Raw genomic sequence first — 21,689 nt, 5'->3', positions numbered from 1 at the left:
ACTGCTGCCTGAGGCATTCAGGGCCAGTTGAGGCTGTCTAGGGTGGTTTGCTGGGAGCGGAAGTGAGGTGCTCTTGGGCAGTTTTTTCTCCTTTTGCCACCAGGGTTATTGGAATCTCCATGGCACCACCATTCCTGGTGGCCATTTCCCCTTTTCCTTTCTCTGTGACTGGGGTACAACAGGACAGAGGGAGAGAGAAACAGTGCCTGTAGCCCCGCTTCACTGCCTGTAAAGCTTCCCCTACTGCACTGGGGGCCAGGGGCTTGGACTCGAGGCCTCATGCTTGAAAGTCCAACATCTTGGGGCCGGGTGGTGGAGCACCTGGTTGAGTGCACATGTTGTAATGTGCAAGGACCCAGGTTCAAGCCCCCAGTCCCCATATGCAGGGGGAAAGCTTCACGAGTGGTAAAGCAGGGCTGCAGGTGTCTCTCCTTCTCTCTTCTCGATCTCCCCCTCCTTCTCGATTTCTGGCTGTCTCTACCAAATAAGAACAAATAAAAATAATAAAACATTAAAAAAAAAAAAAAAGTCCAACATCTTAGCTACTGCTTTACCTTCCAAGTCATAACACAGCAGTTGTAAACTTTCTCTTAGGGGCCAGTTGTGGTGCACCCAGCTAAGCACACACAGGACTATGAGCGAGAGCCCTGGTTCAAGCCCCTTCCCCATCTGCAATGGGGTTGCTTCCCACTGTTTGTTTTCTCTCCCTCCCCTTTTCTCTCTGTCCTGTCAAATAAAATAAGGGGTGGGAATGAAAGGATTCATAGTGCCAGCACCAAGCCCCAGCAATAACCCTGGTGGCAAAAAAATTCTCTTGGGAGGACCTGGTGGTGACACACCCATTAGAGCACACACATTACAGTGCACAACACCTAGATTCAAACCCCTGGTGTCCACATGCAGGCAGGAAGCTTCATGAGTGGGGAAGCAGGGGTGCAGGGCTCTCTCCCTCTCCCTCTCCCTCTCCCTCCCCTACTTCCCTTTCAGTTTCTGTCTTTATTCCAAAAATAAGTGAAATGTGGCAGGGGTAGACAGCATAATGGTTATGCAAAGATACTTCGTGTACTTTGTGTCCTTTTGCCTCTTGGGATGTGTTTTTGTCCTTAATGTGTATTAAATTCTATGGACAGACCTTTCTCCAATGAAAACCATGATTGCTCTCCATGAATAAGTCCCGGAGAACCCTGATACTCCTCTGGGACGAGTGTGACTTCTTCTGTCTTTCCTGAATGTCAGGGAACATGCCACATTAACTTGAGGTGTCTTTTCTCCCTGTAGGAAGTTCTTCAGTGATATAATCACAGATACCTTGCAGGAGTTGGAGGAATCGAACACTTACACCAGTCTTCTGGACGCTTTGGGCCAGGAAAGTGCAAACAAGGTGCATTTCTATGACGTCATTTCCAGGTCCGAGTAACAACATGTTTCTTTTCCCTTTTGTTTTATTTTGAAGTGCTATAAAACTCTTACCAGAAACTTTGATTACTAAATCAGATGTGTGTTTTTTTTAAATTTTTTTTAGATTTTATTTATTTTATTAATGAGAAAGATAGGAGGAGAGAAAGAACCAGACATCATTCTGGTACATGTGCTGCTGAGGAGTGAACGCAGGACCTCATGCTCGAGAGTCTAGTTCCTTTAGACACTGCACCACCTCCCAGACCACTTTAAAATATTTTTATTATCTTTAATTATTGGATAGAGACGCCAGAAATCCAGAGGGAAGGGGAGATAGAAAGGGAGAGAGACAGAGAGACAACTGCAGCCCTGTTTCATTACTCCTGAAGTTTTCCCCCTGCAGGTGGGGACTGGGGGCTTGAACCCAGGTCCTTGTGCACTGTAACATGTATAATCAACCAGGTGCCCCACCATCTAGCCCTCAAATGTGTTTTTTTTTTTATTTTTTCAAATATTTATTTATTCCCTTTTTGTTGCCCTTGTTTTATTGTTGTAGTTACTGTTGTTAATGGATAGGACAGAGAGAAATGGAGAGAGGAGGGGAAGACAGAGAGGGGGAGAGAAAGACAGACACCTGCAGACCTGCTTCACCGCCTGTGAAGCAACTTCCCTGCAGGTGGGGAGCTGGGGGGCTCGAATCCGGATCCTTGCGCTTTGCACCACCTGCACTTAACCCCCTGCGCTACTGCCCGACTCCCTTCAAATGTATGTATGTATTTATTTATTTATTTATTGCCTCCAGTGTTATTACTGGGCCTCGGTTACTGCACCATGAATCCACTGCTCCTAGAGGCTTTTTTTCCCCCCTTTTGTTGCCCTGGTTGTTTTATCGTTGTAGTTATTATTGTTTTTATTGCTGTTGTTGTTGGATAGGACAGAGAGAAATGGAGAGAGGAGGGGAAGACAGAGAAGGGGCGAGAAAGACAGACACCTGCAGACCTGCTTCACCGCCTGCTTCATCGACTCCCCTGCAGGTGGGGAGCTGGGGGCTCGAATCCGGATCCTTACACTGGTCCTTGCACTTTACACCACCTGCACTTAACCCCCCGCGCTACCGCCCGGCCCCCATCAAATGTGTTTTCAAAGAAAGAGAATACAAGTTGGGAATTTGGGCCCTATTCTTAGTACTGCTGGGAACATAACAGGTATCTGGGCCTCAGTTATCTGTATCTTAAGTCCTTTGCTCTCTCTGCTTTCCTGCCTCTAGTCTTTAACACAAAGTCAGTCCTTCTGCACTGCTCTTAACATAATTAAATTTTTTTCTTCTAGGGAGGAAAATGGAAGGAAACAGATAAAATCTCTTCAAAAACAGCTACTTAATGTCAAAAGAGAAAGGGAAGCTGAAGTACTGGTAAGAAGTATCCAGACAATGCTAACAGTTACTGAACTAAAGCAGATGTGTAGAAGCCATGACCGAGTGTGTGTCTGTGTCCATACTATTCCTCTGCACTGGTTTTAACCACTGCTCAGCTCTGCCTTGTGGTGGTGCTGGGGATTGAGCTCAGACTTTGGAGCCTCATATGAAAGTAGTTTTGCATTATGGTTATGGTATTCCCTTATTTTTTTTTTTTTTTCAGAGCCCTACTCAACTCTGGCTTTTGATGGTGCTGGGGATTTAACCTGGGTACTCTAAGCATTAACAACGTCTTGCATAGCCATTATACTATTTTCCCAGCCCATAATTTACATTTAAAAATCATTTGGGGGAGTCGGGCTGTAGCGCAGCGGGTTAAGCGCAGGTGGCGCAAAGCACAAGGACCGGCATAAGGATCCCGGTTCGAACCCGGCTCCCCACCTGCAGGGGAGTCACTTCACAGGTGGTGAAGCAGGTCTACAGGTGTCTATCTTTCTCTCCTCCTCTCTGTCTTCCCCTCCTCTCTCCATTTCTCTCTGTCCTATCCAACAACAACAACAACAACAATAATAACTACAACAATAAAACAACAAGGGCAACAAAAGGGAATAAATAAATAAAATAGATATTTAAAAAAAAAATCATTTGGGTGGTCCGGGAGGTGGCGCAGTGATAAGGCTTTGGACTCTCCAAGCATGAGGTCCTGAGTTGGATCCCCGGCACTACATGTGCCAGAGTGATGTCTGGTTCTTTCTCTCTCCTCCTATCTTTCTCATTAATAAATAAAATCTTTTAAAAAAATCATTTGGGGGCATGTGGAGGTACAGCCAATAAAATACCCTGGGGTCTGGGGTTCAAGCTCCCGGCCCCTACCTGCATGGGGAGCTTCACAAGCAGTGGAACAGGCTGCAGGTGTCTCTTTTTCTCGCTCACTCTACTTCTTGTTTTTTGTTTTTTTTTCTCCAGGGTTGTCACTGGGGTTCGGTGCCAGCTACAGGCTGCTCCTGGCAACCATTTTTTTTCTTTCTAATTTTTATTACTACAGAGAGAAATTGAGAGGGGAGAGGAGGTATCAAGAGGTAGATAAAAAGAGACACCTGGGAGTGGGCAGTAGTGCAGCAGGTTAAGTGCACGTGGCAGCGCAAAGCACAAGGACCAGTGTTCCGGGTTTGAGCCCCTGGCTCCCCCACCTGCAGGGGAACCGTTTCACAAGTGGTGAAGCAGGTCTGCAGGTGTCTATCTTTCTCTCCCCCTCTGTCTTCCCCTCCTCTCTCCATTTCTCTTTGCCTAACAACGACAACATCAACAACAATAATAACTACAACAACAATAGAAAACAACAAGGGCAATAAAAAGGGAAAATAAATATAAAAAAAATAAAATAAAATAAAACAGAGACACCTGCAGCCCTGCTTCAGCACTTGTGAAGCTGTTCCCCTGCAGGTGGGGACCAGGGGCTTGAACCTGGGTCCTTGTGCTTGGCGACATGTACACTTAACCAGGTGCACCACTGCATGGCCCCCCTTTTCCTTGGCTCCATTGTCTTCAGCATCATCAAACCTGTCAGTGTTCTCTTTCTTTCTTTCTTTCTTTCTTTTTTAGAAACCTGTCAGTTTTCGAACTTATCTGGATGTGGCTTGGCCAGGTTTAAAAATAAACATTTTTTTCTTTTTTTAGAGAACTTAGCATCAATGATAAATGCTCAGTGCTTAGGTCATGCTGGTACCTGTGCTTCTGTGGGGACTGAACTCAGGACTTCATGCTTGGGAGTTCTGTGCCTTATCCACTGTACCACCTCCTAGACCAGGGGGAATTCTTAGTTCTTTCCCAGATAAAAATCTTCCAGGTGTTTCTATTAATCTACTTCCAAAACAAACAGTATCAAAAGAAATCTCAAGTCTGGCATTCTTTCAGTTAACTCCCCTAGGTCACCTCGTTATTATTATATTATTTTTGGCAGAGCTGGGGACTCATGCATGTATGATTTCACTGTTCCAGGTCAGCTCTTTGTTTGTTTGTTTACTTCTTTTTAAATATTTTATGTATTACCAGAATACTGCGCAGCTCTGTATGATGGTGGTGCAGGGGACTGAACCTGGGGCCTCAACAGCTCAGGAAGGAGTCTGCCTAACCATTATGGTATCTCCCCCTCCAGGCCAGCTCTTCACTCATATAAACAGAGAAAGGGACCAATAAAATAGCTCTCCTGCATAGTGCGCTGCTTTGCCATGTGTACAACTCAGGTTCAAGTCTGCCCCCCCACCCTAACCCCGCGGACACACTGAAGGGAGCTTTACTGCTATGGCCCCCTTCCCTTTCTCTGCCTCTCTGTCTCACTCATTCTGTCTGAAAAAGTCAGCCTGGAGCAGTGAAGTCCAGAGACTGACCAAAAAATAGAAGAAAACAAGACACACGGACAGAAAACAGAGATAGAGCAGACAGCACTGAATGGAGCCTCTGGAACCTGCTAGGTGGCGCTGGGACTCAAACCCAAGTCCTTGTGCACTGTAACGTGTGTGCTCAGCCAGGTGTGCCACCACCCGGCCCCTATTTAATTGTTTACTAAAACATCTGTCAGAGTTTTCTAGACAGTGGCAAATACTACTTGTTTCAAACTTGTGTGAAACTTAAGTTTTCGGGTTACATTGTCAGTCATTATATTCAGGCAAAGAAAATAAGAATCTAACTCAGATATTGTGAACATGAGCAAAGGAACAAAGGAAGAAACCAGGGCGGGAGGTGCACATGGTTGAGCGCACATAGGACTAAGTGCAAGGACTTGGGTTCGAGCCCCTGGTCCCCACCTGCAGGGGGAAGCTTCATGAGTGGTAAAGTAGGGCTGCAGATGTCTCTCCGTCTCTCTCCCTCTCTATCTCCCCCTCCCCTCTCAATTTCTCTCTGTCTCTATCCAATAAAATGGAAAACAGAATCCATGGCTAGAAGATCCAAGACAGCTCTTGGAACAAACACAGCTCCTAGGCTGGGGAGATAGTGCGGAGATAGTGAAATAGACTTTGATATACTTATTTTAGATAGCAACAGAGGGGTTGGGGACAACACTGAGGCTTCCTTCAGTGTGCTGGCAGTCAGGCACGTGCCTTGGTGCCTGAGTTCGATCCCTGGCATCACCATCTGTCAGAGCTGAGCTGAGCCCTTGTGATCAGATTCTCAGGCCAGACAGGAGACGCTGAGGCTCTGGTGCGGGAAGCCACGGCTGCTCTACGGCAGACCCAGCCGGCCCGTCCTCGGCGCTGGCCCTTCATACAGTGACAGCAACCAGCTGAACAGGCGGCTTTTGCTTCTGTGTACAGAGAGGACTGTTTGTGCTGTCAGCAGATTCGTGGGCAGAAGGAGCAGACTCTTAAGGCCCCCGACCAAAGCCACTTGGTGACGGCAGGAGAAAGCGCTGTGTGTGATAGGAGGGGGGATTGCTGCTGACTCATTTTTCTTTCTTCTTTTTCAATTTTTTTTTTTTGTTGTTGTTGAGCCAGGCTTTGACCTAGCATGATTGGGCTAGTTATGATTGGGCCCTCCTCAATCGCTATCGAACAGGCCATGCTATGTTCCATCGCTGGGGAGCCAGAGACGACCCGAACTGCCCCTGCGGCTCCAGACAGACTATGACCCACATAGTCAACGACTGCCACCTCTCCAGATTCAAAGGAGGTCTCGAAACTTGACATCAGGCTCAACCTGACGCTGTGGACTGGCTACGGAAGAAGGGCAAACGCTAGAAGAAGAAGCAGCCAGATGTTGTTGTGCACGGGCCGCGAAGAAGAGAGAGGGGGTCTGGAGCGAAGAGGAAACACAAATCTTTATTTGTGCTGGCACCTCAGAGTTGGGTGCTAGAGAAGCAGGTTGGGCCACGTGGAGGTAGCGAAAATGGCCGCCTCACGCAGTCACCTTTCCTGCATCTGAACACCGAAGTGAAGCGCTGGCAAGAGAGTGAGGTGCGGAAAACAAAGGGTTTTTATAGGAGCAGCTTTCACAAGAATGGGAAGGGGGAGGAGTAACCATAGCACTCCAGGATAGGATGATAACTCTGTGAGAATGGGAGGGGGGAGGAGTGACCAAATATCGCGGGGATATAGACAATGTCCTGAGGGCACAACATGGCAGAACAGGCACACAGGCACTCCGAGAATGTCCCAACTCTCGCAGGAATTAGCAGTAGCCTGAGGGGACAACATGGCAGATGTGACTGCATCTACACAACTTCCCAGCATTTTAACCAGAGCCCTGCTCAGCTCTGGCTTATGGTGGTGCAGGGGATTGAACCTGGGGCTTTGGAGCCTCAGGCATGAGAGTCTCTTTGCAGAACCATTATGCGGTCTGCCTCTGCCCGCTTTTTTTTTTTTGTAAATTTTGTAAAATATTTATTTTCCTTTTTGTTGCCCTTGTTTTTTATTGTTGTAGTTATTATTGTTGTTGTTGGATAGGACAGAGAGAAATGGAGAGAGGAGGGGAAGACGGGGGGAGAGAAAGACAGACACCTGCAGACCTGCTTCACCTCCTGTAAAGTGACTCCTCTGCAGGGGGAGAGATGGGGCTTGAACCAGGATCCTTATGCCGGTCCTTGCACTTTGCGCCACGTGCGTTTAACCTGCTGCACTACTGCCCTACTCCCTTCTTTCTTCTTTTTAAAAATGATTTTTATGGCGGGGGGGGGGTAATGGGTGTGTGTGTGTGTGTGTGTGTCTGTGACTTACAAAATTAAGGGGCCAGGTTGTGCACCTGGTTGAGCACACATTACAGTGCACAAGAACTCAGGTTCAGTCGGGTGGTAGCACGGGGTTAAGCGCATGCACGTGGCGCAAAGCACAAGGACGTGCACAAGGATCCCGGTTCGAGCCCCCGGCTCCCCACCTGCAGGGGGGTCGCTTCACAAGCAGTGAAGCAGGTCTGCAGGTGTCTATCTTCTCCCTCTCTGTCTTCCCCTCCTCTCTCTATTTCTCTCTGTCCTATCCAATAACAACGACATCAGTAACAACAACAATAACTACAACAATAAAACAAGCACAACAAAAGGAAATAAATATTTTAAAAAATATATTAAAAAAAAAAAAACTCAGGTTCAAGTCCCTGGTCCCTACCTGCAGGGGGAAAGGTTCATAAGTGGTGTCTCTCTGTCTCTCTACCTCCCCCTTCCTCTAAATTTCTTTCTGTCTCTAACCAATCATAAAATAAATTTTAGGGAATCGAGTGGTAGCTAGCGTAGCAGGTTAACCGCACGTGGTGCAAAGTGCAAGGACCAGAATAAGGATCCCAGTTCGAGCCCCAGATCCCCACCTGCAGGAGAGTTGTTTCACAAGCAGTGAAGCAGGTCTGCAGGTATCTGACTTTCTCTCCCCGTTTCCCCTCCTTTCTCCATTTTTCTCTGTCCTATCCAACAACAATGACATCAATAACTACTACAACAATAAAACAACAAGGACAGCAAAAAAAGGAATAAATAAATATTTAAAAATAAATAAATTTTAAAAAGCATTACAAAAATAAAGGTATAATTCTACACTTTTCCCACCACCAGAGTTGTGTGTCCCCATTCCTTCCACTGGGAACTGCAGTGGTTCTCCCAGGTTCATGGATATGGGTTGACTATTTTTTCTGTAACTGTCTGTCTATATATACTTTTGCCCTACAGTCCTGTCTCCCTTTCTGAGTCACACCTATACCTGTTACTACATCCAAATGTCCCTCCCATTTTCCTCTTCCAGGTCCTGATGGAGCTGGAGTTCAGAGCCCTCTGGTCATCTTCCCCTGGCATTTCTACCACTCTGGAAGGATGCACCAAAATTCTTTTTTTAATATATATATATTTTTTTAATATTTATTTATTTTCATTTTTGTTGTCCTTGTTTATTGTTGTAGCTATTACTGTTGTTATTGATATCATCATTGTTAGGACAGAGAGTAATAGAGAGAGAGGGGGAAGACAGAGTGGGAGAGAAAGACAGACACCTGCAGACCTGCTTCACCACCTGTGAAGTGACCCCCCTGCAGGTGGAGAGCTGGGGGCTCAAAGCAGGATCCTTTCACCAGTCCTTGAGCTTCTCAACATGTGCACTTAACCCGATGCGCTACCACCCAACTCCCAGACCAAAATTCTTTATGGGGAGCAGAAGGTGGGAGGTCTGGCTTCTGTAATCGCTTTTCCACTGGACATGGGTGTTGGCAGCCTATTTCTATCTTTCCCTAGTTATGCATTTTTCTTTAACTAAGAAACTAACCCATAGGGCCATTGTCATCAAAACTGCTTGGTACTGGAACATGAATAGACACACTGACCAGTGGAATAGAATTGAGAGCCCAGAAATGAGGCCCCACACCTATGGTCGTCTAGTCTTTGACAAAGGGGCCCAGACTATTAAATGGGGAAAGCAGAGTCTCTTCAACAAATGGTGTTGGAAACAATGGTGGGTTGAAACATGCAGAAGAATGAAACTGAACTATTGTATTTCACCAAATACAAAAGTAAATTCCAAGTGGATCAAGGACTTGGATGTTAGACCATAAACTGTCAGATACTTAGAGGAAAATATTGGCAGAACTCTTTTCTGCATAAATTTTAAAGACATCTTCAAAGAAATAAATCCAATTACAAAGAAGACTAAGGCAAGTATAAACCTATGGGACTACATCAAATTAAAAAGCTTTTGCACGGCTAAAGAAACCACTACCCAAACCAAGAGACCCCTCACAGAATGGGAGAAGATCTTTACATGCCATACATCAGATAAGAGTTTAATAACTAACATATATAAAGAGCTTGCCAGACTCAACAACACAACAAATAACCCCATCCAACAATGGGGGGAGGACTTGGACAGAATATTCACCACAGAAGAGATCCAAAAGGCCGAGAAACACATGAAAAAATGCTCCAAGTCTCTGATTGTCAGAGAAATGCAAATAAAGACAATAACAAGATACCACTTTACTCTGTGAGAATGTCATACATCAGAAAAGGGAACAGCAGCAAATGCTGGAGAGGGTGTGGGGTCAAAGGAACCCTCCTGCACTGCTGGTGGGATTGTTAATTGGTCCAACCTCTGTGGAGAACAGTCTGGAGAACTCTCAGAAGGCTAGAAATGGACCTACCCTATGACCCTGCAATTCCTCTCCTGGGGATAGATCCTAAGGAACCCAACACACCCATCCAAAAAGATCTGTGTACACATATGTTCTTGGCAGCACAATTTGTAATAGCCAAAACCTGGAAGCAACCCAGGTGTCCAACCACAGATGAGTGGCTGAGCAAGTTGTGGTCTGTATACACTGTTGTTGTGGCGGTCTGGTGTCAGGCTGCACCGTGGAGAAGAGAGTGGACGTCCAGAGCAAAGGGGTACACAAATCTTTATTATAGGATGGGGGGGGGGTTGGTTCAGACCATGTGGGGCCAGCCGGCACACTACCTGACCACGGGGGGAGAGAAGGGGGCGAGATCTGAGAGAGGGGGAGCTGAGAGCCCAGAGAGAGGGAGGGAGGGGTGAGGGGGCTTTTTATTGGGCGACAACCAGCGGTGACGTGTGGGGCCAGGATTGGTTGAAGGGGGCACTGCTAGGATTTCGCCGCGTAGTAAAACCTGGGGGCGGAGACTGCATCAGAATAACTCCTCAGCAACAATACACAGTGGAATACCACTCAGTGTTGGTCGGCTTCTAAATTCTGCTTATAAGACCTTCTGTTTTGATCATCATTAGGTTCGCTCGTATTGTAAATGTGGTCTATTTACATAATCACTGTTTTACCTGGGTCCCGCCCTGCCTGCAGGGTGTTGGTTTAATCCCACTGGTTAGATGGAGGCTTTCTGGGTTCTGTTCCTGCTCTTTTTTTGCTCCGCCCCCTCTCCTTCCTTTCCCTTGTCACTTCCGGTGAAGAGATGCATAAAAGGCAATGTATCAATAAACAAGATACTGCTTCCCAGCTCAGCCATGAGTCCCTGGTCGTCACTCTACTGCCCATGAAGCTAGCCCAGCCTGGCAACTCAGCTGTAAAAAATGTTGACTTTACCGTTTTCAGCCGATCTTGGATGGACCTTGAAAAATTCATGTTAAGTGAAATAAGCCAGAAACAGAAGGATAAATATGGGATGATCTCACTCTCAGGCAGAAGTTGAAAAACAAGATCAGAAAAGAAAACACAAGTAGAACCTGTAATGGAATTGGCGTATTGCATCAAAGTAAAAGACTCTGTGTGTGTGTGTGTGTGGGGGGGGGGGGGGTTGGAGAGAATACAGGTCCAAGAAGGATGACAGAGGACCTGGTGGGGGTTGTATTGTTATATGGGAAACTTCGGACCTCATGCTTGAAAGTGCAGTGCCTTATCCACTCCGCCACCTCCCAGGCCACTAGTTTGTGTTTTCTGTTGTTCTCATGCAGTGGGAAGGCTTGAACCTAGGGCCTCCTGCATGAAAAGGAGGTGCTCCATGGCTGAGTGCCCTCTTCACCCCTCAGTAAGAATCTCTGATATTTAGGCAGTGAGAGACTGGTAAGCAGACAGACAGACAAAGCTGCGTCATTTATGAAGCCCCCAGTGCAGCTGCTCCAGTATAGTGAGCAGAGGCTCAAACCTGGGTCCTCTGGCTGCTGCACAAGCTGCCTTCTGACTCCCTTGGTGAGAACTGCAGAAGGTCTCCACTCCCCTCGGACCCTCAGCTTGTGGGCTGGGAGGTGGCTGTCAGGCACGAGGTCCCAAGTTGATGCCCATATGCCAGGGTGATGCTGTCTTTCCCCCGCTCGCTCTCTCCCTCCCTCCACATGCTGCTGGGGATTGGACCACCCTCCCGCTCTCATAAGCAAACACATTTAGACCAAAGGACCCTTAACTGCCACTGCAGTTTCAGGATGCTCTCCTGCACACCAGGAGATGAAGCAGTAGAATGATTTCAGTTCAGCTGCTACAACAGCTGTGAATTCACTGTTGCCAGCCTGTTGGTATTTATTTATTTACTTACTTACTTATTTTTTAGCCTGTTGGTATTTCAGGAACTTTTCTATTTCATGTTACCGTGGGAAGCCTCAAGTCTGTGCAGAACGGCAATGCGACGGGCTCGCAGGGGTAACCAGAGGCCTGTGGCGGCAGCACCGAGACATACCTTTGGCTGGACACCGTATGGTCAAAGACCAACCCTGTGTGACTGTCTAGCTGCACCACACTGTCTCTCTGTCCCATAGGAACTTCCGGAGATCTAGCTCTGTTCCTGTTATCTGATTAATCTGAAAACTTAATAATCAGCTTTATAAGGACAACTGGCCACCTCCCAGGCCAAAACATGCTCCTGTGTGTGTGTGCGCGCGCACACACCTCTGCGTGTCTTCATGTATGTGCATATCTCTGCATGTGTCATGTGTGCATATCTCTATGGGTGTTTTCATGTGTGTGCACATCTCTGCATGTGAGTGTTCATGTGTGTGCACATGTGTGGATCTCTGCTTGTCTTTGTGTATGGGTGTGCATATCTATGTGTGCGTCTTCATATGGGTGCACATCTGTGTGTGAATATCTGCATGTGAGTGTTCATGTGTGTGCATATCTCTGCATGTCTTTGTATGCATGGGTGTGCATATCTATGTGTGCATCTTCATATGTGTACACATCGGTGTGTGTGTGTGTATGAATATCTGCATGTGTGTTCATGTGGTTGTATATCTTTGTGTGTTCATGTGTGTGTGCACATCTGTGTGCACATCTGTGTGTGCATGTGCATTTTCCCCCCAGAGCCCTGCTCAGCTCTGGTTTTGATGATATTGGGGAGTGAACCTTGGATGTTGGAGCCTGAAGCTCTAAAGACTTTGTGCAGAACTATGATGCTATTTCTCCATCCTTATGGAGACTTTATGCTCAACACTACCAGGCTCTATAAGAAGTAAAAGTACCGCCACCTCTGGAAATGGCGCGTGTGTTTAAAGCCCATGTGAGCTGGGCCTTGAAGAAAAGTGGCTGATGAGGAAAGCAGTCCCATTTCAGTCTGATTCAGAGCTTCCTAAAGATGCAGACCTCAAGTCAGGAGAGAAGGAAGGACAAAGGGGAAAGTGAGAAGAGGGGAGAATGGAAGGGAGTTTAAATAAAGAAGGAATTAAAAAGGGAGAGGCAGCCTGGGAAGTGGCACAGTGATGGAGCACTGGATTCTCAGACATGAGGTCCTGAGTTCATGTGCCAGAGATGCCTGGTTCTTCCTCTCTCTTCCCTGCTTTGTCTCAGATTAATGGAAAAATACATATTAAAAAGCAAAGGGGGGAGTGAAGGGCTAGGAAGATAGCATAATGGTTAATCAGACTTTTTAAATTTTTTAAAAAATATATTTTCCCTTTTGATGCTCTTGTTTTATTGTTGTAGCTATTGTTGTTATTGATGTCGTCGTTGTTGGACAGGACAGAGAGAAATGGAGAGAGGAGGGGAAGACAGAGGGGGAGAGAAAGACAGACACCTGCAGACCTGCTTCACCGCCTGTGAAGCAACTCCCCTGCAGGTGGGGAGCCGGGGTCTTGTGCCATGTGTGCTTAACCCTCTGCGCTACCACCCAACTCCCAAACAAAAGACCTGAGGTCTGAAGTCCTAGGCTCAGTCTCTAGCAACACCATAAACCAGAACTGACCAGTTTGTTGATAAAAACAAACAAACGACAAAAAAATGCAAATAGACTCTCCTGCCTGAGGCTCTAAGATCCCAGGTTCAGTCCCCACACCACCATAATCCAGAGCTGAGTAGTGCTCAGGTAGAAAAAAATAATTGTCATACAGTTGGAATGATTCTATTAGGAAACAAAATAGGTGAGAAGTCAGAACTTTTGATAATTTAAAGCAGTGTTCTTTGTATAAAAATGAGGCTGTAGGGAGTCAGGCAGTAGCGCAGCGGGTTAAGTGCACATGGCGCGAAATGCAATGACTGGCGTAAGGATCCCGGTTCGAGTCCCCGGCTCCCCACCTGCAGGGGAGTCTCTTCACAGGTGGTGAAGCAGGTCTGCAGGTGTCTGTCTTTCTCTCCCCCTCTCTGCCTCCCCACCTCTCTCCATTTCTCTCTGTCCTATCCAACAACAACAATAATGATGAACAAGGACAACGAACGGGGGAAAAAAATAGCCTCCAGGAGCAGTGGATTCATAGTGCAGGCACCAAGTCCCAGCAGTAACCCTGGAGGCAAGAGAAGGAGGGAAGGAAGGGAGGGAGGAAGGAAGGGAGGAAAAGACGGGATGAGGCTGTAGAGCTAAGGAGACAGCATAATGATTCTTCAACAAGACTCCTGCCTAAGGTTTGAAAGTACCAGGTTCAATCCCCAGCACCGCCATAAGCCCGAGCTGAGCAGTACTTTGTTAAAGAAAATTCCATTACAACAACAGTGAAATACAACAAGGGCAACAAGAGGGAATGAATAAATAAATAAATTTAAAAAAAAAGAAAATTCAAAAAAATGAATAAATATTCATTAAAAAATGAGGTAATCGTGGGAAATCTCTGGTTAGAGTGCCTGGGAAAGGATTTCACAGTCTTGATTCTGAGAACAACTTTTCTTTCATTTTTATGTATAACTTTTCATTTTCATTTTTTGTCCATTGGCCAAAGTTCCTATAATGCAATAGCAGAAAACTGAATCCAGTCCTTCGTGATGTTTAAATGCAAAAACCAAGCTTATGCTACTGCTCAGCTGAACAGAGGTAGAATGTACTATTTTTTATTTGATAGAGCAGAGAGAAATTGAAAGGGGCAGGAGCTAGAGAGGGGGCGAGAGACACCTGCAGACCTGCTTTCCCCCTGCAGGTGGGGTTTGAACCCAGTTCCTCGAACACGGTGGTGTGTGTCCAACTCGGTGCATGACCGCCCAGCCCCCAAATGCATGTGTGTATGTATTTTTATTTATTTTTCCAGAGCACTGCTCATCCCTGGCTGATAGTGGTGCGGGGGATTAAACCTGGGACTTTGGAGCCTCAAGCATGAGAGTCTCTGCATAGCCATTATGTTGTCTACCCCCACCCTTTAATCAAGATTTTAATAGGCTCATTAAGGAAGTATTCCTGAGACCTTTAATTTAATTATTTTCCCAGAGCCCTGCTCAGCTCTAGCTGATGGTGGTGCAGGGGATGGAACCTGGGCTCCAGAGCCCTAGGCAGGAGACCATGATGCTGTCTCCCCCCAGGAAAGGTCTTTCTAACGGGGACCTGGCTTTACACCGCAGAGTCGCAGTGAGTACATCGCTCACCTCAAGGACCAGCTGCAAGAGATGAAGGCAAAAACCAACATGGAGAATCGGTACATGAAGGTGAACTCTGAGCTACAGGTTTCCCAGACCCAGAAGAAATGCAACAGAGCAGAGGAGCTGCTGCTGGAGGAGATTGAGGTAACACCAGGCAGGACGTGGCCTGTCACTGCACTTCCAGGCATGGCTCAGAGACGGGGGAAGAAAGAGATGGACATTTTCTTGATCTTTCTTCCTGGCAGCCCTGACATTTAAACTTGAAAGAAAACCTGAGAACTTAAGGGCTTATTAGAGGAGAGGCCAGTGGGCTATGGCCAGTACCTTCCTTCCATTTATTCTCACATACCTTTGAAAACCGGATATGCTTTTAACTGCTGGTCGTTTACTTTATTCACTTATTTATTATCGGATAGAGGCAGAGAGAAATTGAGAGGTATAGACAGAGACAGACCCCTGCAGCCCTGCTTCCCCACTTGTGTAGCTTTCCCCTGCAGGTGGGGACTGGGGCCTCAAACCCGGGTCCTTTTGCACCGTGATGTGAGCACTTAAACCAGGTGCGTCACCGCCTGGACCCTTTGGTCATTTACTTTATAAAAATTCCTGCCATTTTTCTCTCTCTTTAAATTTTTAATTGTCATTACTTATTGGATAGAGACAGCCAGAAATTGAGAGGGAAGGGGGAGATACAGAGGGAGAGAGACAGAGAGACACCTGCAGCCCTGCTTCACCACTCGTGAAACTTTCCCCCTGCAGGTGGGGACCAGGCGCTTGAACCCGGGTCCTTGTGCCCTGTGGTGTGTGTGTTCAACCAGGTGCGTCACCGCTGGGCCCACCCTCTTGACATTTCTCCTGGTAATAACCATTGGCAAAGAGCAAATCAGGTTGTTTGGTAACTAACTGTAGGGTTTTGCTGCTGCTTCCTTTACGTCAACTTTTATCTGCCCCTTATGAAATACAAAGTCCAGGGGCCTGGGAAGTGACTCAGAGGGATAGTGCGTCACCTACCACAGGTGAGGCCCCAGGTCTGGTGCCCTGCTCTCCACATGGGAACTCTGGGTGCTGGAGAGGAGCTTTGCTACTTCTCCCTCTCCTAGGGCTGCCACACGTCAGTCTGGCACATGTGCTAGGCCTGCTTCATTCTTCAGCAACGCATACAAATAATACAGAGCCATAGGAAAAGATAGGCAAATGCATAAATATAGACAGATAGCTGCAGAAATCAGTTAACACATTATCTGTGACCTTGGGAGAAGTACTGGAGCTTCCAGTGGAGGGACTCAGAACTCTGGGGGCGGCAATGGTTCAGATGTATACCCTTGCGATCTTATAATTCTTTAATTCAATATTAAACCACTAATAAAATTAAACATAATTATATAACAAAGACAAAGGGCCCAGGAGATGGCATAATGGTTGTGTCTGAGATTCCAAGGTTCAGTACCTGGTGCCACCATAAGCCAGAGCTGAGTAATGTCGGAGCTGGGAGGCAGTGCATCTGTTTGAGTGCACAATCTACAGTGCTCAAGGACCAAGTTCAGGCGTCCGGTCTCCCCTGCGAATTGGTGAAGCAGGGCTGCTGGTGTCTGTTTCTCTCCCTATCTCCTCTTTTCCTGTTGATTTCTGGCTGTCTCTATCCAATAAATAAATAAAGATTTATACAGAAGAAAAAAGGGGGTTCGGGCAGTGGTGCAGCGAGATAAGAGCACATGGTATAAAGTGCAAGGGCCGGCCTAAGGATCCCGGTTCGAGCCCCCGGCTCCCCACCTGCAGGGGAGTCGCTTCACAGGCGGTGAAGCAGGTCTGCAGGTGTCTGTCTGTCTCTCCCCCTCTCTCCATTTCTCTCTGTCCTGTCCAACAACAATGACAAAAACAATAATAGTAACAATGACAACGACAATAAACAAGGGCAACAAAATGGGAAAAATGGCCTCCAGGAGCAGGAGATTCATGGTGCGGGCACCGAGCCCCAGTGATAATCCTGGAGGCAAAAAAATTAATTAAAATAAATTTTAAAAAACAAAAGAAAACTGTTTACAGGGCCAGGTGGTGAGTGATGCACTTGGTTGAGCACAAACCACAGTGCACAAGGTCCCAGGTTCAAGCCCCTGGTCCCCACCCTCAGGGGAAGCTTCACGAGTGGTGAAGCAGGGCTCTACCTCTCCTTACCTCTCAGTTTCTGTCTCTATTCAGTAAGTGATTAATAAGCTATCTGTCCTTCATTATAAATGCTAAGGGCTGGTGGTGTTGCACTTGACTGAGCACACACATTGCAGGGTTCGAGCCCCAGGTCCCCACCTGCAGGGGGAAATCTTCACAAGTGTTGAAGCAGGACTGCGTGTGTTTCCTCCCTATTTCCCCTCTTGATTTCTGTCATATGAAATAAAAATAACCAAATAAAAAGTATATATATATATTTAATTTTTTATTATTATATTTATTTATTTTCCCTTTTGTGCCCTTGTTGTTTTTATTGTTGCTGTTGTTATTGGTGTCATCATTGTTGGATGGGACAGAGAGAAATGGAGAGAGGAGGGGAAGACAGAGAGGGGGAGAGAAAGACAGACACCTGCAGGTGGGGAGCCGGGGCTCGAACCGGGATCCTTACGCCGGTCCCTGCGCTTTGCACCACATGCACTTAACCCACTGCGCCATCGCCCAACTCCTAATTTTATTTTATTTTATTTTTTACTCATTGGTTAGAGACAGAAGTTGAGAAGGAAGGGGAAGATAAAGGAGGAGAGACACTTGCTGTACTGTTTCACTGCTTGTGAAGCTTTCCGCCTATAGGGGGGATCCAAGGGCTTGAACCCAGGTCCTTGCTCTTGGTAGCATGTGCCCGGCCCTGTCTGACTCTTGTGTGTGCCAGGTTCCAAACGCTTGGCTGGCGATAGTTGAGGACTGGCTGCACCAACGGGAGCCGCCGGGGTGCCTGGAGCAGTCAGCAGCTCTCCTGGGGTTCCTGCTGCTAGGACCGGGCATGGTGGCCCCCATAATCGCACCTCACTGTGGACACCTGCTGACAGGTTTATGGTTCTTACAGAAGTTAAGGCTGAAAACTGAAGAGGAAAACCGGATTCATATGGAGATTGAACTGTTCCTTAGGAAGGAACAGCAGGTGAGTCCCCAAGATTCTGTTACTTTATTATTTACTTATTCATGAAAAATGATAGGCAGAGAGAGAGAAGGAAGCAGACATCACTCTAGCACATGTGCTGTCAGGAATTGAACTCAGGACCTCACATTTGAGAGTCCAGTGCTTTATCCACTGCACCACCTCCCAGACCATTCACTAAAATTTTTTTTATAGAGACATTTACTTATCATTGTATAGAATGACATTTATCTATTTAATTAATATTCATTAATTATTGGATAGAAACAGAAATTGAGAAGGGGAGGGAGAGGGAAAGAGACAGAGACACCTGTGGCCCTACTTCACCACGGGTGAAGATTACCCCCTGCAGGCAGGGCCCAGGGGCTTGAACCCAGGTCCTTGCACATTGTAGAGTGTGAGCTCTTCCAAGGGCAACACCGCCTGGTCCTGCCTTTTTTATTCTTTTTTTTGCTAGAGCTCTGCTCAGCTCTGGCTTATGGTGGTGCAGGCAAAAGAGTCCCTTTGCATAACCATTGTGCTATCTGTTCCTATCCCCTGCCAAAATTCTATAGTTTCAGTATTGCAGAAAACAAAAGGTAAAGATGTATTTATTAACTGCGAGAGGGAGAGAGAGAGGAAAAGGGCGAGGAGAGAAAGAACCAGACCACTGGCACATGTGGTCCTGGGGACTGGCTTTGGACCTTCTGCTTTTAAATCAACAGAGCAGCCACTGCTCAGCAATAGCAGGTGACCTCACACGCACACCGACCGTGCCTCCCCGTCCCCCTAACACACGCGGTGACCTCACACGCACACCTCCCCGTCCCCCTAACAGAAGCTTGAGGAGAAGCTGGAGTTCTGGATGGACAAGTTTGACAAGGACACAGACATGAAGCAGAATGAACTGAATGCCCTAAAATCTGCGAAGGCCAGCGACCTGGCTCATCTGCAGGACCTCGCCAAGACGGTGAGTGAGCCTTGGAGCCCTGGTGCGGGAGGCCAGTCGCCAGAGCTGGGGGCTGAGCCACAGGAGCGGGCGGGGCAACGGCACTTCCCGTCGCACAGTGGACACGCGCCCGAGTGGGCGACAGTGCCTCAGACGGTGGGGGCAGTCATAGCACCGGCCCCCACTCTGTCCCAGGCACTTCACCGTCTTTTTATTTTAATTGATTTTTACCAGAGCACTGCTCAGCTCTGGCTGTGGTGGTGCAGGGACTGAACTTGCGTTTTCTGTTTTAAACTTTTTTTCTTGATTTTTTTTTGATACAGACAAGAGAAACTGAGAAGGGAGAGGGAGAGAGAGACAGACACCTGCAGCCCTGCTTCACCACTCGTGACGCTCTCTCCCTACAGATGGGGACCAGGGACTTGAACCTGGGTCCTTGTGCACTGCCTGTCCTCTTTTATAATTTTATTTAAAATACTTTTATTTATTAATGAGAAAGATAGGAGGAGAGAAAGAACCATACATCACTCTGGCACATGTGTTGCTGGGGATTGAACTCAGGACCTCCTGCTTGAGAGTCCAGTGCTTTTATCCACTGTGTTACCTCCTGGACCACAGTACTTGAGCATTAAAAATATATATATATTTATTTTCCCTTTTTGTTGCCCTTGTTGTTTTTCATTGTTGTAGTTATGTTGTTATTTGTAGCTTGCGGCAGCGGGACGCAGAAAAAGGAGGTTTGGAGCAGAAAGGGAACACAATCCTTTATTTGTGCTGGTTCCTCAGAGTTGGGTGGGAGAGCAGCAGTTTGGGTTACGTGGAGGTAGCCAAAATGGCCGCCTCGCGCAGCAACCTTCCCTGCGTCTAATCGCCGAAGTGAAAGGCCGGCAAGAGAGAGAGGGACAGAAGAAGAAGGGCTTTTATGGGAACAGCTCTCATGAGAATGGGGAGGGGGAGGAGTAACCAAAGCACTCCAAATATCACGGGGAACTGACAGTGCCCTGAGGGCACAACATGGCAGAACAGGCTCTCCTAGAACGTCCCAACTCTCAAGGGAACTAGCGATAGCCCGAGGGGACAACATGGCAGATGTGACTGCATCGGCACAATTTCCCAGCAGTTATTCATGTCGTTGTTGTTGGATAGGACAGAGAGAGAGGGAGAGAGGAGGGGAAGACAGACAGAGAGGGGGAGAGAAAGACACCCGCAGACCTGCTTCACCGCCTGTGAAGCGACCCCCCAGCAGGTGGGGAACCAGGATCCTCACGCCGGTCCCTGCGCTTTGCGCCACGTGCGCTTAACCCGCTGCGCCACCGCCCGACCCCCTGTATGTCATTGTTTACAATGTGCTTCTGGGGCTCAAGTCCTGGCCCTCGTGGACTGAAGTTATATATTACCATTTCAGGGCGGGGCTGGCTGGTAGGTGGCACAGTGGACCATCTTGGACCCAAGCATGAGGTCTGAGCTTGATCCTGACACTGCACGTGCCAGAGTGCCACTCCGGTTGTCTCCCGGGAGCAGTGAGATTGTGCAGATAAAAGCCCTGGCACCTCCTTCCCCCTCCAAAGAATGAAACAAAGAAAAGAAAGAAAAAAAGGGCGACAGTCAGGGAGGAAGATCCAGTCGACACCTAGCGTATGTGATGCTCAGTTTCAGCCCTGACACTACATGGCGTTTCTTCCGGCTTTGCAGAAATGGGGTGGCGGGGAGCAGGACAGAAAGAGGGGAGGAAGGAAAGAGGGGAGAAAGGAAGACAAGGGAGGGAGGGAGGTGCGGGCTGTCTCGGGTGTCATGCGCGCTTAGTGTGGCTGTGTTTGTTTCAGATAAGGGAGCGCGAGCAGGCGGTCATTGAAGATCGCATAGAGAAGGACAAAGCGAGGAAGAAGGCGGCACAAGACAAGCTGGAGCTGAAAAGCGCCATAAAGGTAGCCGCGCTCCGGGGCCTCGCGCTCCGCCCGGCACCGAGAGACGCAGTGTCTCTCGCTTGCCCAGACAGGCGCAAGCGAGCATGGGTTTGGGGGCCGGGGGCCGGGGGCCGGGGGGTGGCTCACCCGGCTGAGCGCGCACGTCACAGCGCACAAGGACCCAGGTTCAAGCCCCTGGTCCCCAGCCGTAGTGAGAAAGCTTCCTGAGTGGTGAAGCAGGTGTCTGTCTGTCCCCGTTTTTCTTCTCTCTCCCCAATAATAAACACGACCTAAATCAAAACCGACAAAGCCACCAGCTGCACTCACTGCCTTTCTCCTCCAGCTCCAGGCCTGGTGGCGCGGCACGGTGGTCCGGAGGGAGATTGGCGCTTTCCGGCTGCCGCGCAGGGACAAGGACAACGGCAAGGACTCCAAGGGGAAAGGCAAAGACAGGAGAGGCAAGAAGTAGCGGCCACGGAGAGCCGGGGCCATCCCTCACCGGTCAGCGACTCACCCGCAGGCCACATGTTCTCTGTGAGGCCTGGTCCTCACTTTGCTGTCGCATTGTTTTTTCAACCCTCTCATCAAAATTGGACCACTGATCACACCTATTATACAAAAATTGTTCTCTGTTTTCTTCTGTTTTTGCTGGAAAATGTTTCTAGGAGCCTTGTGGATACTCCAACAAAAAAAGTTCTTAGGCTGACTCACAGTGATGTATTAAAACTTTAGTAAATTCCT

The 21,689-nt window shown here is 47.8% G+C and overlaps 1 protein-coding gene across 4 annotated transcripts in view; it reads left to right on the top strand.

Annotated features, from left to right (window-relative positions):
• Positions 1-21,689, top strand: part of IQCG (IQ motif containing G) — a 26,976-nt gene extending 5,287 nt beyond the window's left edge. For 3 of the 4 annotated variants that reach the window (XM_060172227.1, XM_060172228.1, XM_007538141.3), the window contains 7 exons: positions 1,279-1,407; positions 2,728-2,809; positions 14,984-15,145; positions 18,045-18,119; positions 18,934-19,065; positions 20,868-20,969; positions 21,292-21,689. In XM_060172227.1, the coding sequence (XP_060028210.1) occupies positions 1,279-1,407; positions 2,728-2,809; positions 14,984-15,145; positions 18,045-18,119; positions 18,934-19,065; positions 20,868-20,969; positions 21,292-21,417 (808 nt within the window). In that variant the 3' untranslated portion in view covers positions 21,418-21,689. The remainder of the gene's footprint in view (positions 1-1,278; positions 1,408-2,727; positions 2,810-14,983; positions 15,146-18,044; positions 18,120-18,933; positions 19,066-20,867; positions 20,970-21,291) is intronic. The other variant, XM_016194800.2, reaches the window with a different exon arrangement.

This window comes from Erinaceus europaeus, chromosome 14 (assembly GCF_950295315.1).
Source record: "Erinaceus europaeus chromosome 14, mEriEur2.1, whole genome shotgun sequence".
NCBI classification, from domain to species: domain Eukaryota; kingdom Metazoa; phylum Chordata; class Mammalia; order Eulipotyphla; family Erinaceidae; genus Erinaceus; species Erinaceus europaeus.
The sequence above is the reverse complement of the archived record's forward strand: the minus strand, read 5'-3'. Positions and strand labels throughout refer to the sequence as shown.